The sequence below is a fragment of the Bombyx mandarina genome, chromosome 22 (genome assembly GCF_030267445.1).
Source record: "Bombyx mandarina strain Sakado chromosome 22, ASM3026744v2".
Taxonomy (NCBI): domain Eukaryota; kingdom Metazoa; phylum Arthropoda; class Insecta; order Lepidoptera; family Bombycidae; genus Bombyx; species Bombyx mandarina.
This window is the reverse complement of record NC_143228.1, coordinates 13005621-13021225: the sequence shown is the minus strand read 5'-3', so window position 1 is coordinate 13021225 and position 15605 is coordinate 13005621. Positions and strand designations below refer to the sequence as shown.

At 36.7% G+C, this 15605-nt stretch overlaps 3 protein-coding genes across 4 annotated transcripts in view; 1 reads left to right on the top strand and 2 right to left on the bottom strand.

Annotated features, from left to right (window-relative positions):
- Positions 1-4684, bottom strand: part of Pkcdelta (Protein kinase C delta) — a 46875-nt gene extending 42191 nt beyond the window's left edge. The window contains exon 1 of one of the 2 annotated variants that reach the window (XM_089736616.1): positions 4302-4684. In XM_089736616.1, the coding sequence (XP_089592742.1) occupies positions 4302-4400 (99 nt within the window). In that variant the 5' untranslated portion in view covers positions 4401-4684. The remainder of the gene's footprint in view (positions 1-4301) is intronic. The other variant, XM_089736618.1, reaches the window with a different exon arrangement.
- Positions 1-15605, top strand: part of aux (cyclin-G-associated kinase) — a 348262-nt gene that overhangs the window by 85294 nt on the left and 247363 nt on the right. The gene's annotated exons all lie outside the window — the stretch shown is intronic.
- Positions 6531-14799, bottom strand: LOC114245918 (4-vinylanisole receptor). The gene is made up of 8 exons (XM_089736627.1): positions 14546-14799; positions 11831-11960; positions 11332-11536; positions 9835-10119; positions 9108-9207; positions 8425-8529; positions 7087-7242; positions 6531-6994 (listed from the first exon to the last, which is right to left on the bottom strand). The coding sequence occupies exons 1-8, from the start codon at positions 14732-14734 to the stop codon at positions 6944-6946; spliced, it is 1221 nt and encodes a 406-aa protein (XP_089592753.1). The 5' UTR covers positions 14735-14799; the 3' UTR covers positions 6531-6943.

Genomic DNA, 15605 nt, shown 5'->3' with positions numbered 1-15605 from the left:
TCACGATCCTCAGCAATGAGGGAGCGATGGAGAAGAAGAAGAAGAATAGCCACTCGCTACAAAGCTATCGATATGATCTCTTGCCTATTATTTACATGAATTGCGCCCGAGGGCCCGAACCTTGTCATCGTCACGCCACGAGGTACAAGCACACTGAAGCTACAGTCCAAAAAAAAACTTTCTTAATCTAAAATTTTTTATTAGCATTTTGTAAACACGATTTTAGTAGCATTTTGTAAACAACATTTTTAGTAGCATTTTGTAAACATGTTTCGAACCTAAATACTTCATAACTATGTACGTTAATATGAATCGAGATCTCAGCAAACCAATAAAACGTTTGTTGATGGTTATGCTTATGGAGTAAACAACGTAGAGGAGCACCAAGGTTGAGTGGTAGTACCATAATTTCAGTTATATATAGATTGAACAGAACCGCGGGTGGATTCAATCGTATCGTTATTGTTCTGTGTTGATGCGTCACCTTTCATCATTCGTTTAACAACAAATTTCTAACATAAAATTAATAAGTGTTGTGTTCACGTTTGTCGCAAGGACAATAAATGTGATTTTGAGTAACAAGAATACCATTTACTTAAGGACGTATGAAACTTGTAATTCACTCACGGATGCTTCGGACATGCTAGTATTTATGATATTAACACGCTTACAGTGTTGATTACATTAGTAATGGCAAATAACACTAATTGTCTAGAAAAATTAGAAAAATCATGATATGAACAAAAAAAATGTGAGCCGTCATGGGACGCCTGGCAGATGTGAAACATCGACATTATTTTGTAAAAGTAATATGCAGAAAAGAACAGATTGTGATAGGAACTAAATATGTCATAATGATAAAATAAAATATTACGAAAAAATAATTTGTTTTCAAATAAAACACAGGTAATGTGTACTGTAATAAACAACACTGTATACACTACGGAGTATACACTATAGGTATCCGAGCTCAGTGTAGCGAGAGAGATGGCTTAACGCCGGATCGAGTGGGAGAGAATCGCACAGTCGATTGCACATGGCGACGCGTCGCCACACCGTACACGCTACTGCATATAGGACTGTATATATACCATCATATAGCGTGGCGACGCGTCGCCACGGCGTTCGTCGCCACGCCAGAAATCGGTTATACGTGAGGCTATAAGATGTTTCACATCAAAAAGAGGAATCATTTCGTGACTAAGAACAATAGATTTCTTTTTCGAAATTTTGGTCTTGATAAATAGAAAAGAATCAGTGAAACACTGCCCTTGTTAGGGCTAGTGTAAGCAAATTCCCCAGACTTTCGTTGAAGCTAGCATAACCCCTCGACATTACTAGCATAGATAAGCAAAAACAGGAAAAGGAATATTATTTTTGATCAGTACTATAAAAGCTTTAATTTCTTTTTACTAAAATTTACAATATCCTAAAATTCCTGTCGTTACACAATACAGTCACCTGTATTACGTCCAAAACAAAAAAATACCTGAATTATGTATTCAGGGTCATTGACATATTAAAATAGTTTTGTAACCTAAAAACTACAAATGGATCATATCACGTATTCACCTTGCTAACTCCTTTACTGTTTTCAATACTAACCTCTATATAATTTAAGAAGCAGCTAATGGATGTTTTGCGTCATAACATTGAGTTATAAAACAATATTTATACGTTTAGCAAACATGCTTAAGAAGCAAAGACATACACAAGTACCAACAATTTGGTATAGTTATTAATATCTACCATCACATTAACTGGTATCCCAATATCGTTCAACACTTTCCAGTTAAGATATATTTATTATATGTACAGATTTATATTATACATAATTGCTTATAGTTACTGGTGGTAGGACCTCTTGTGAGACCGCGCGGGTAGGTACCACCGCCCCCTGCCTATTTCTGCCGTGAAGCAGTAATGCGTTTCGGTTTGAAGGGCGGGACAGCCGTTGTAACTATACTGAGACCTTAGAACTTATGTCTCAAGGTGGGTTGCGCATTTACGCTGTAGATGTCTATGGGCTCCAGTAACCACTTAACACCAGGTGGGCTGTGAGCTCGTCCACCCACCTAAGTAATAAATAAATAAAAAATACATAATTGCTTATCTGTATAGTTTCAGAGGTAGGTCTTTTATTGCATATATTTTATTTATTGCTTAGATGAATTGGCGAGCACACAGCCCCTGGTGTTAAGATAGACGTCAACAGCATAAATGTTGCTACCCACCTTGAAACATGAGTTCTAAGTTTTTGTTTTACAATACAACGGCTACCGCACCCTTGAAACTAAAACGCTTTAAAGAGAAATAGGAGAATTTGAATGGTAATTACTATGTAAAAGCTACGCGTAACTCTTATTGGGGCTATGAATATGGAGGGCACATATACTAAATATAAGAATTAGGGGTTGGTATCTAAGAAATCTAAAGATAGTTATCTAAAGATAGTTGAAGTACTACGAATAAATGACGAAATTCGCATTTCGGTATCTCCTGATTTTTATATGTCAATATATGAAAAAAAAGCGAACACATGTTCCGGTTTCATAGGTATATTCACCTTTTAAGAAAATGCGTTTAACGCTTTTTATATTACATCTTAACACTAGACATACCATAACGGGTCAAATGACCCATTTTGAGCTTTTGCATTGAAAATTCACGTATCATCTTATTGCTTTTGCACATTTGACTTCATGACTTTTTCTTGCCAATTAACCTACAGTTATTATGGAAGGAAAGAGAAGTCGAGGAAGATCACCAACCAGGTGGATGGACATTGTAAGGGAGGCCACAAACACCTGCTTCCCAGGCGCCATTAAGCAGGCCGAATGCAGGCAACGTTGGAGGAAGCTAATGCAGAAACTAGACCAAGGTGGTCACGACCCTCAGTAATGAGGAAGCGACGAAAAAGAAGAGATTATATTATTTTGTTTTGTTTATTTTGAGTAATATTATTATTATATTGAGTAATATGTCTCCTAAAACCAGGTAAGCTGTGAAAACGAATGCGCATTTACGCTCATAAATAAAATCTCAAAAAATTCGTTTGTTGACATCAAAATGTATAAAACCCAATAACGAATTTTATTCGAAAGATTACGATTCCAGAAACCTTGGTGATTTAACAAAAGATAAATGTTTATGATGTGTTGTATGCTAAAATAACTGACACACTTAGAGGGTGTAAATTTCGGGACGATTTTATTCTAAAAGCTTTATTGATCTATTTGTCTATCTTTTACGTTGCTAAATAATGTGCTCTTCTGTATTTTGAGAATCCGTATTAATCTTTGTAAATACTCTTCGAAATAGCATTTGGGTTATTAATAAGTATTTATGGTCTTTAAAAAGGCTCATTGCCGTTACACGTGGGCATCGGCATTCTTCGTCGTTCATAATCACATCACCGCGTCGAGCGCGTTGTGTTGATTTTTCCACTCTTCTTAAATGACGTTGACAGCATCGAAGCAGAATCTGTCGAACTCGAACTCCTCTCATAATTTTTAATTTAGCCTAAGGATGCTGTGTGCTAAAAAATCTCATTTAGTCATCAAACGTATCCTTGCTGCACTAGGTATTTACTACTAGTTAGTATTACCACACTAGTGACCCAGTGGAAAGGACCACTATGCAAGAGAGATAAGGGGAGACGCGCGCTGGGAAGATGATTTGAAAAGATTAGCTGGCATAAACTGGCACTTTATAACACAAGGCAGACAAACAACAAAGCTAGGGACATTGTATAATTATTTAATAATAATAAGTTTTAAGCCAGTTTTCGTGTATCGTAGACATAATTATAACGAATATTACGGTTCAATTTCGCGTTTTCACAGTAGGTCGTCTGTGGCCACGATAACTGCAGAGTATTTAAAACGTCAGAAATAATATAGTAACGCGAGATTATACCGTAAAAATAGTTTGAATAAAGTAAAACTTAAATTCTTACTTCAATGAAGTAAGAGATTTCATGTTTCAGACAGTTTTGAATAGTTCAAATTCGGATACACTATAATCTATAGAGTATTCTCTATGACATATTAATCCTTTGGCTAATGAAATTGATCAACGTATTTCTTGCTATTATGAATAATAAGTAAAAACAATAGTAGTAGTGTATTTGTCAATATCAAGACTCTGAATCAAGATTCACTAAAATTTAAATTAAACTATGTAGTTTGTTTTATTCGATTCTTCTTTTGAAAGCTCATAGGATAGGCGGTCAGCTGTCGAGCACCGTTAACTGTCAAATAATGATGACAGGTAGGTAGATTGCATAGGTAGGTACTCACATAGCCGGCGTGGAGTCTGGGGGCGGGCGGGCGCGCGGGTGTGCGCGTGCGTGGCGCGGGCGACGTGCGGCGACGCGCCCCCCCGCCCGTGAATATCATCGGCTAGTCCGCATGCTGCAGCACCGACCTCACCCGCACTCTGGACGCCGAGCCGCCGGCCCTGCGATCGCGCTGACGCCGGCACACTTGCGTATTTATAAACGAAATACCACGCGCTCTATTCACGGCCGGATACAACTTTTTACACGACTTTCAGCACTTACGCCGTCCGGAGCACTGAATAGGCGTTACGGACTCCCTGAATTGTCTGGCGAACTCGGCGTGAGTCACCGTACCACCGGCACCTCGCCGACGAAGCTTTAACTTGGAAAACACGAGATTTCAATAAGAATTTATTTCAAATCATCTCGACTGCTTTAAATGCAAATAATGGACGCAGATAGTGTGTTTATTTTTAGCTGGCTCTACCCGTCGATATGTGGACGGTACAAAAGAAAACGTTACATTGCGAGAAAATGTTTAGAATCGTTAAAAATGCCAACACCTCCGCTTTTATGAAGCATCAAAATACCATTCGAATAAGAAAAGCTGAATGTCATCAAGTCAATCCGTCACACTTTTTTTTAGTTTTGACCTCTATTGTATTCGTATGAAAATTTAATATTTGTAATAACTTTCGATGCTCTTCATGTTTCAATTTATTAGTAAACATGTTTCGTTGAGACCATCTTATAAACGACATAACTATGAAAACGGCTAAGTATTCAAAATATTGAAAACTACTAGCGGCCCGCTCCGGCTCCGCTCGGGTCTTTGTTGGAGTTTGTATATAAATGTAATGGCAGGCAACACTTGACACTTGATTAGATTTCGAATATTAGAATTATTTTAAATGTTTAAATAACAGATCATTGTATTCACGTAAGAAAATGTCAGTACTTCTCATCTAGACACGGCATGAAAAACATGTAATAGTTTTATAAAAAATATAAAGATAATAATTGTATAATGGTGTAAAAGTGTTCAAGCAATCTGCAATATAATTATAATGAAGCAGTGTGTTTTTAAATAGCCCCTCATCACCTACAGAACCCAATCCCTCAGATTGTAACCGTCCAACAGTCTTTAACAAAAATTTCAACGATATTTCACGTTGTTGTATTTTTTTAAATAAAAAAAACACTTATTGCATAACAATAATAGTTAGACATAAACATACTATCGTGACACTTTTTGACATTATTTTATTCCATCATCAAAAGTTTTCGCAGGGCACGCGATGTAAAGGTTTTAAGTAGTTTTTTTTACACCTTGGGGAACATTATTGGAATTTTAGTAAGGATCCCTAATTTTTTTAAAAAAATATTATATCCTATGTCACTCGGGAATAGTGTAGCTTCCAAACAGTGAAAGAATTTTTCAAATCGATTCATTAGTTTCGGAGCCTATTCAATACAAACAAACAAACAAACAAATCTTTCCTCTTTATAATATTATTATAGTATAAGTAAAGATTATAGATAATGATATGAAAATAATGAACGCAATATTCATTCGTAGAAACTGTTTTCAGTAGGTCCACGACACACGGCAACCGTAGGAAGCACTCCATTATTACGGAACACTATCGCTCAACTTCATTCGGTTCCGGTATTGAAATTACGAAACCAAATTCTTATACAGAGCTCTGCTTCTATTCCGAGAACTTAAAGACTATAATTTTATCGTTTAAGCCTAGAATAGCACCAACCCAACCCATCCCATGAGCGTACTAAGCTGTTGTTGTGTGTGTTAATAAGGCGAATAGGCAACAGTGTTCAGCGCGCTTTTTTATTTATTTATTGCTTAGATAGGAGGACGAGCTCACAGCCCACCTGGTGTTAAGTGGTTACCGGGCCCATAAACATTTACAACGTAAATGCGCAACCCCCCTTGAGATATAAGTTCTAAGGTCTCAGTATAGTTACAACGGCTGCCCCGCCCTTCAAACCGAAAAGCATTACTGCTTCACGGCAGAAATAGGCAGGGTGGTGGTACCTACCCGCGCGGACTCACAAGAGGTCCTATCACCAGTAAGAAGTGCTTCACATACTGTGTTTTACTACTACTACAATATTACTAGTTCAACATACTGCGTTCAGAATTTACTCTATTTATTGATGGTAAGGTCGATTTTGAAAAAATAGTCTATTATTGCCACAAAGCAATAATTTATATACATAGGTTTTAAAGTTAATACAGTAATAATTTCATTCATTACATATCAGGTATAGGCCGAAAGCAGATCTACCTATCCAGTGCCATAAGATGGTTCATTATTAAATCAAATCTTTGATCTTTGAGCTTGGATACCATGAAATGGTTGTAGAAAATCAATCAACCCGGCCAATTTTACGAGCAATCTCCGATCAAAAGCCAGTTGCCCACGCGAACCATTCGAACTGTTTTTTTTTGTTGCTCCAAATAAACAAATATTAATCAAACTAGCAGTTATTATTTTTGCCTAAAATATTGATAGCACATAACGGAATTTGTTAAAATAAATTTTTATTTTTTTTATTGCTTTTTATTCGCTGAATTAATTAGGCTGTGGCCGTACTGCGTAAGTAACTATCACAGTCACAAAACCTTAGAGTCGTTACTTAGTGCTTTTGATTCAATAACGTGAAAAGACTATATGACGATTTCACAACCTGAAAAAAAGGTATTAAAATTAATTGAAAATCAAATTTAAATTACTTATATCACTAATAAAAAAAAACTTAATTTAAGTAACGATACTCACTGAAATATAAGTTTCTAATGACATAGGAATGACGTAGGCAGTACGCGGTGTTAGAGGCTTGGAGCTGTACTGCATCATGATCACCATCTGCCGTCGGACCTTTGGTAATGATGACAACCAATTGCTGCAGTACAACGAAGTGTTCACAGACTCGCTCTGATGATGTACAAAAAAGTTATTTTTTTCTAATTGCCCTTTGAAGTAAATGAGATTAAAAGAAAAAAAAATTGAAAACGAAGTAATATCAGTTTAAGTAAGTCTTCTGACTAAATTAAGCCATGATTGAAATTAAAATATGTTATTTTTTTGTTGGAAGCATTGTCAGTGGCCCGGTGGCCTTTTCAGCTTCGCCTCAGAGCTAGTAAGGAGCTCGACAACCTAATCTAAAGAAGGAGGGGTTTACAAACACTCGCTTTAAGAATATGCATACCTATCAATGAATATCATCGCGAGAATGGTGAGAAACTCAGCGGGCTGAAGCTATTGGCTTAGAGTACGAGTATGGTGTCCTGTGATTTGGTTACTGCTAACGAAGCGATGGCTACGGTATAAGGGTTGTGGGGTCACATTCTTCTCATGAAAAAGCGTTCCAAGGCTGTCTTCTAACACATACGGATGAATTCAAGCTTTACATCGTCGTGAAGAACCACATTATTCACGTACTATTGTGGTCTCACAACCAACCTATAGAAAATTGAAGAGTTTGGAGGAAATCTCGTCGTTGTCATCGGCGTGATCGTTTACCGGTGGTAGGACCTCTTGTGAGTCCGCACGGGTAGGTACCTGCCTATTTCTGCCATGAAGCAGTAATGCGTTTGGGTTTGAAGGGTGGGGCAGCCAGTTGTAACTATACTAGACCTTAGAACTTATATCTCAAGGTTGGTGGCGCATTTACGTTATAGATGTCTATGGGCTCCAGTAACCACTTAACACCAGGTGGGCTGTGAGCTCATCCACCCATCAAAGCAATAAAAAAAAAACATATTGAACTTTTGTAAAGGGTCACCGTATTAGAAAAGGATAGTTTAGTCCGCTTAGGGGCTTACTGAAAATAATGGAGGCACCAACCGGACTAATTTTATGTGAAGACGAAAGGTCATCGAGTTATCCAGGATGACTCTATGGTGCTTGGCCACGGGTATCAACTGATTGAATGGGGTGGTTGGGGTGTGTTATTGCATTGCATTGCATCTCAAACTTGCATCTCAAACGAGAGGACATTTGAGTCGAGCTCCCCCTTTGAAACACCAAAATCGTATTTCAACTCCAATAAGTAAAATATCATGGACGCTCAAGATATAAAAAAAAAAAAAAAATTATTAGAGGATATTCTCGTACCTCAACTTTAAGCTGAGTTCCGTAATAACAGTAAATAAAAAGCTGCGCCAACATACACCCCAAGTATACTCCCATAGAAACAAACTCGGCTGAATATATGCTTAGCTGAAAAATACAAACATGCATTTGAAAAGGCTGTCCCAAAATTTCTGTTGATTTAATACAATAAAAAAGATTGTTAAGTGATTGGATGTTATTGTAAACGGTTCGACTCCAACGACGCCCTAACGCCTAGAAGGAGGGCTGGTGATTTCCTCCTGAACCAAATAAACTATCTAAACCTGGCTGGCAGAAACCAGCTGACATGGGTACACATATCCTGAAATTCCCTACTCACTCATAGCCAGCGTGGGCTAGCGAGAGCGGCCTTATTTCTTTTCCATTACTCATTTTTACACGTTATAGTACGTACATACATAGCACAGAATACAATAAGCCTACTTCATTCGTGCGCTGACATGACAAAAATTGTTAACTTTGTTTTTTTTTGCTTGTTCTTGTTTGCCATAAGAGAGTACAGCCTTCGTGATATGGCGACTAGGCATCGTCGCCCATAGACTTCGTAATGTGAAAATCATCGCCGAGCCCCTTAGAATTTGTAGTTGTTAATATTAGGATATTAGAATTATAAATACGTATAATGAGAATTTAATTTAATAAGACAATGTCCAGTACATACTTACTCCAACGATTTTATATACAGTCATACAAATGACCCACGCCATTACGAAAAACTGTACAGTCATAGCTTCGCCGAATATAGATTCTACCTCTTTCACGAACCTGCAACATTTAAAAATAACTATAAAAAAAGGATTTAAAACTTTATTCGATGAAGTTAAAATTGATGGCTGTTGTTTACACAGTTGTTAATGAATCAGCTCATGTACGGTAGTTAAAATCACGATAGTTTCTCCAATGTGGGCGCTGCTTATTCTTGGAACGAACTGTAATTGGCATCAGAGTTTTGTACTCAGTACATTGCGGACTCACTACATATCACGTTAATGGTATTTATGCTGAGCTTTTTTTTTATTGCTTAGATGTGTGGACGAGCGCACAGCCCATCTGGTGTTAAATGGTTACTAGAGCCCATAGACATCTACAACGTAAATGCGCCACCCACCTTGAAATATAAGTTCTAAGATCTCAGTATAGTTACAACGGCTGCCCCACCCTTCAAACCGAAACGCATTACTGCTTCAAGGCAGAAATAGGCGGGGTGGTGGTACCTATCTGCGCGGACTCGCAAGAGGTCCTACCACCAGTAATAGTGAGCTTAGTAATTTAATATCGTTTTCCGTTGATGTTGTATTTCAAGTGTTTGGAAAAACATAATTCACACCATCAGGTGGGTCGCAAACTCGTCTGCCTACAAAGGCAACAAAAAATAATGAGAATTCTGGTTACCAAACAATTTGTCGATAGTGTTCAACACAGAAAACAAGCTTTGAATGTATTTTTATCTTTTCATCCTTCAACACTTCCCATATGTGACTGGAACGTTCAAAAATATTTTCCGTAAATTTTGTTTCAATGTTATCAATTTTCCCGAGTTGTTCCAGATCGTATCTGAGCATTTTGATTTGTGTTTTCGCTTGAGAGTAAAACGCTACAATCGTGCAATCCATCGTCACGTTGCCATAAGCTTGTAACGTAATAAGTATTGACATATATGCCAAAACAATTTCGAATCTGAAAAATAAATATGTGATCAGCACAATCTTAAAAATAATGCTTAATATTTTTTCATGTATAATTTTCTAAATGACTTAGTATTTGTATTGATAAATTTGTATTAAGGGATACGAGTTTTTTTTTTTTTATTTATTAATAACAATGTTATTATGAAGTTTAAGAACCGCTTGCTTGTAATACGAAAGAACAAATTTGAGAAAGGACAGCTGTTAGAGATTTTAGTCAATTTTATTGTCACTTTTATGCAATCTACTAGCGACCCGCCCTCGCTTCGCTTCGGAAACATTAAAACACACATGAAACCAAAAAATAAAATAAAAAAATAATTAAAAAAAGTAGCCTATGTTCATCAGGGACAATGTCGGCTTCTAATGGAAAAATAATTTTTCAAATCGGTCCAGTAGTTTCGGAGCCTATTCGAAACAAACAAACAAACAAATCTTTCCTCTTTATAATATTAGTATAGAAGTATAGATTACTTTATTCTATCGTAAATAGTTTTCGCAAGGCATGCGATGTAAAGAATATTTTAGGTGATTTTTTTACACCTTGGGTTACATTATTGGAGTTTTAGTAAGGATCCCTAACTTTTTTCAAAAAGTATTATAGCCTATGTCACTCGAAAATACTGTAGCTCCTAAACAGTGAAAGAATTTTTCAAATCGGTTCAGTAGCTTCAAAGCCTATTCAAAACAAACAAACAAACAAATCTTTCCTCTTTATAATCATAGTATAGAAGTATAGATTACTTTATTCTTTCATCAATAGTTTTCGCAGGGCATGCGATGTAAAGAATATTTTAGGTGATTTTTTTACACTTTGGGTTACATTATTGGAGTTTTAGTAAGGATCCCTAACTTTTTTCAGAAAATAAGATAGCCTATGTCACTCGGAAATACTGGAGCTACTAAACAGTGAAAGAATTTTTCAAATCGGTTCAGTAGTTTGGAAGCCTATTCGAAACAAACAAACAAACAAATCTTTCCTCTTTATAATATTAGTATAGATGAATTTCAGTTTAATTTTTGTCTAGTAATTTTCTATTTTTGTGTATCTGAAGTAAAGCTGTATTCTTTGTACGAGAAGCATTGCTGTTTGAGATACCTACAGGTTTTATCACCTAGTTCAAGCACAGCTACAAATTATGATTGTGTTTCTACATCTATATTAACAATAAATAAATAAATAAAATTGTCCATCAACACGTACGTGGGTGACTCAGCTGTATCAAATGGAAAATACGCTGTGAATTGTACGTTTTCCCCCAAAGCACGATTTACGAGTGGAAAAATAGTCCAAAGTATTCCGCAAGTAAATATGGCTACGTGATATAGTCTCAGTATTCTATACATGGCCAGTGCGTTTTCCTTCATAATGCCCACATGATATCGATTGGTTGCAGCAAAGTAGACCCCTGAGAATCAGACATTAATTGCAGTTTATGTTTTATCCAATACCGATTTTTTTTATGTTCAATTTTATGCGTGTGAGTGCTTTTACAGGGATAAGATTTCAAAGTTAGAGTAGTATAAATGAGACAGTCCATATGTGTCTAGATGGTCATGGCATTTAAATTGTGGTATTCGTAGGCGGAGGTAATCGCTGAAAAACAGATTGAACACTAAGGGGGCGTGAGCTCTTCATTCTACACAACGTGGAAAGACAACAACTAATTAAACATAATAAAATTGTATCTGGCTATACTCACCATTCATTACGTCAATAATTTTATCAATGCGATGAACTCTAAGATTGAATGCTAGTTGTTTTCCAAAAGTGTTCAATGTCGTAAGCAAAATAAATAAGATGTCGACTATTCTTTCAGTGCTGCGTCGTACCTGCTTCGAAACTACTTGTGTAGATATTTATTAGGTTTTATTTATTAGCTTTAAGTTACATTTATTTAGGTTTTTATCTATATATCAGGTGTGTATAACAAAAAAATCGTATTCTAACAATTCAATCCTTCCAAAAGCTCTTAGTAATATCTATTTCATGATAGTTTATTTATTTTGACGGGTGAATCAGATAATATTTTAGTTTGAAAGACACGAAGAACACGATGAATTTTTTAAATATCAACATAATATGCCCCTATATAATCCTATCCTAAGATAAGCCGGGTTGCTGAATTTGTAATTAGAAGTTTAACAGTTTACATTGAAAAAAAAAGTGGTGTGAGTAGTTGCCGTGACTCATAGACATCAAATGTTGAAAGTAATCCTACCACGGTACTCACCACCAATGTATCTGCAATTTCGAAACGTGATATTTATAATTTTGTCGGCAGTTGCGACATCGATGAAATGTAGATCTATCTATCTATTCCATTTCAGACTAACAGGCAGAGTAAGAGGCATAGCTCGGAAACATCTTCTCCGCTTATTGACAAATTTCTAGAAACTCCTACTCTCGGCAAAGTAAATATACCTACGCTGAGAAAACAGAAAATTACTGGCCACTTTAATTTATTAGATTCATTACGAAAATCGTGGTCACTAATTGGGAGCTGACTTCAATTTATTTGACCGTGTTATAATATAATGGTACTTCAGTTTTCACGAGTTGTATACATACAAGCTTTTCTTTACTGTTTTCATGAAAACTTTACAAATGTCTGTGAAGGCCACGAAAACTGTAAAGGGTTCGATGGGTCGGAAATAATATAGGTAATAATAAAGAAATGCAAGACTAAACCGTAAAAGTACCTAGTTTTAATTTGACCGTATTGTCGGGCCTTAAAGGTTTTTAGAGGGGCATTTATTTTTAGCCTAATTTAAAGTTGAAGAAATGCGATAATTTCATTGGACCTGACAAATTAGGAGTATGAAGATATTCGTAAATATAGAAGAAAACTTTATAACGCACACAATATACTTAGACTGGCCTTAAATACTGTTACAATTAAAAATAAACAAAATATTACATTTGAATTTGGAATCTGTCATTTTTATATTATGATTGCTCATTGAGTTTTCTCATTTTGCCGCCAATACATTGTACAATATTTTGCGATATTAAAATGGAGTGGGGTGATAAAGAGAACCGAATTGCTGTGATTGCATTACACAAAGTAGGTATGGAGCCAAATGCAATTTTGAAAACTCTCCATACGCTTGGTATTAGTAAAATGTTTGGGTACCGGGCTATTAATAGGTGCAATGAGACCTCCTCTGTTTGTGACAAAAAAAGATCTGGCCGTCCACGTAGTGTTCGTACGAAAAAGGTGGTCAAAGCAGTAAGGGAAAGAATTCGAAGAAATCCTGTCCGAAAGCAAAAGATTTTATCTCGGGAGATGAAGATAGCACCTAGAACCATGTCGCGTATTTTAAAAGATGACTTAGGACTTGCAGCCTATAAGAGACGTACTGGTCATTTCTTAACTGATAATTTAAAAGAGAATAGGGTGGTAAAATCGAAACAACTACTGAAGCGGTACGCAAAGGGAGGTCATAGAAAAATGTTGTTTACGGATGAGAAATTTTTTACAATTGAGCAACATTTTAACAAACAAAATGACCGTATTTATGCTCAAAGCTCTTAGGAAGCTCCCCAATTAGGCGACAGAGTGCAACGTGGGCACTATCCGACTTCAGTGATGGTTTGGTGGGGTATTAGCTATGAAGGAGTGACTGAGCCATACTTTTGTGAAAAAAGTATCAAAACATCGGCACAATTGTGTCAAGATACCATTCTTGAGAAGGTAGTAAAGCCCCTTAACAACACCATGTTCAATAATCAAGATTGGTCCTTCCAGCAAGACACGGCGCCAGGTCATAAAGCTCGGTCTACGCAGTCTTGGTTGGAAACGAACGTTTCGGACTTCATCAGAGCTGAAGACTGGCCGTCGTCTAGTCCCAATCTTAATCCGCTGGATTATGATTTATGGTCAGTTTTAGAGAGTACGGCTTGCTCTAAACTCCATTATAATTTGGAGTCCCTAAAACAATCCGTACGATTGGCAGTGAAATTTTTTCCCATGGAAAGAGTGCGTGCTTCTATTGATAACTGGCCTCAACGTTTAAAGGACTGTATTGCAGCCAATGGAGGAGTTTTATATTTATGTATTAAACTAAGACACTGTAAAAGTAATAAATGTTATTTGCAATAGAATTATTTTTATTTTTTTGATGTAACAGTATTTATGGCCAGACTAAGTATTGATACTGGCATTCGTTCATATCGCAGTGTCTTTAGCTCCAGTAGCCATTTGACAACAGGTGCATAATTTATACTATTTATATATTCTGGACGTAAATTTTCGCGATGATAACTTTCAATGTGAAATGGAATCCAGCTTCATTTTAATAATATGCAGATGGATGGAATAATATGCTTGGTAGTTAATACCAACGAAAGGTTTTGGTATTTGACTTTTGTTACAAAGAAATTTCTGACGCAACTTATGTATCCACCGAATTACCTGAATAACCAAGATTAAATGTTGTAAATTATATAGCACAACAAAAAACCACACGAGTACACGGCAGAAAGCGTTAAAATAGGGTTTCTTAAACGATGTCGGCTTCATTATTTTGAGATAGCCGCCCCTAGCCAACGCATTGAAATGTGGCTTGAAGGCTTCTAATGTTGTATACGTCTTCGGTTCCATGATTCTTGTCGATCATTACTGATTCTACCAGTTTAACGACGAGAATATAATTGAAATCTAACCAGCAATTAAAAAAATCAGTATAATTTTAAGCGTCCGCGTTAAAATGTCAATCAATAGCATGAAATTGCTATCACAAACATGTTTAATCGTTCCCTTTTAAATTCTTAATTGGATAATTATAGGCTTTAAACAAACTGGATAGTGAGAAATAATGTTCGAATAGGAAAAAAACAGTAAAAAATATTTTTTCTTATTGGCCATATCTATGATCACTTAATATTGATCTAACCATCGCTCCTGGGTTGCTTATTATACCTATAATGTATTAAAGATAGTCGCGAAAATTTAAAGCGATCAGTTAAATTTTTTTTTCATATCGACTGGTGAAATTTTGAACGTTTTTGTGTGGCGGTAGCCATCACAAAACACAAGATATTTGACAGATGCCTGAATCTCGCTTACGACATTTTCAAGATAAGCTCGCATATATACAAGTTCCGAACAACAACATTCGGCCCCCGACCCCCACGTGCTATCCGTACAACGCCGCGCGTCGTCCGAGCACAATAGATCTGGCACTGCTGAGGAACGTAACTCTGCGCTTGCGCTCCATCGAGGCAATGTCAGAACTCGACTCAGACCACCGAACTGTCGTCATGCAGCTCGGTCGCCCACTTAACCGCGAACCAGATACGAGGACCATGGTGGATTGGAAGAAACTGGGCACGTGCTTAGCTGACACTGCTCCACCAATCCTCCCCTGCGGCCCGGATTCAACTCCATCCCCCGAGGACATAGTCGAATCCATAAACATCTTCACTGATCATGTCTCGACGGCGATCATAAGATCTTCAAAACAAGTCGATGT

Excerpts from the sequence above, each read along its gene's own strand:
- LOC114245918 (XM_089736627.1), bottom strand. The coding sequence starts at position 14,734 with ATGGAACCGAAGACGTATACAACATTAGAAGCCTTCAAGCCACATTTC. Across the intron at positions 8,530-9,107 it reads CTGTATATAAAATCGTTGGA|CTAAGCATATATTCAGCCGA; the intron begins GTAAGTATGTAC and ends TGTATTTTTCAG. Across the intron at positions 7,243-8,424 it reads GAACTCAGCTTAAAGTTGAG|AGCGAGTCTGTGAACACTTC; the intron begins GTACGAGAATAT and ends GTACATCATCAG.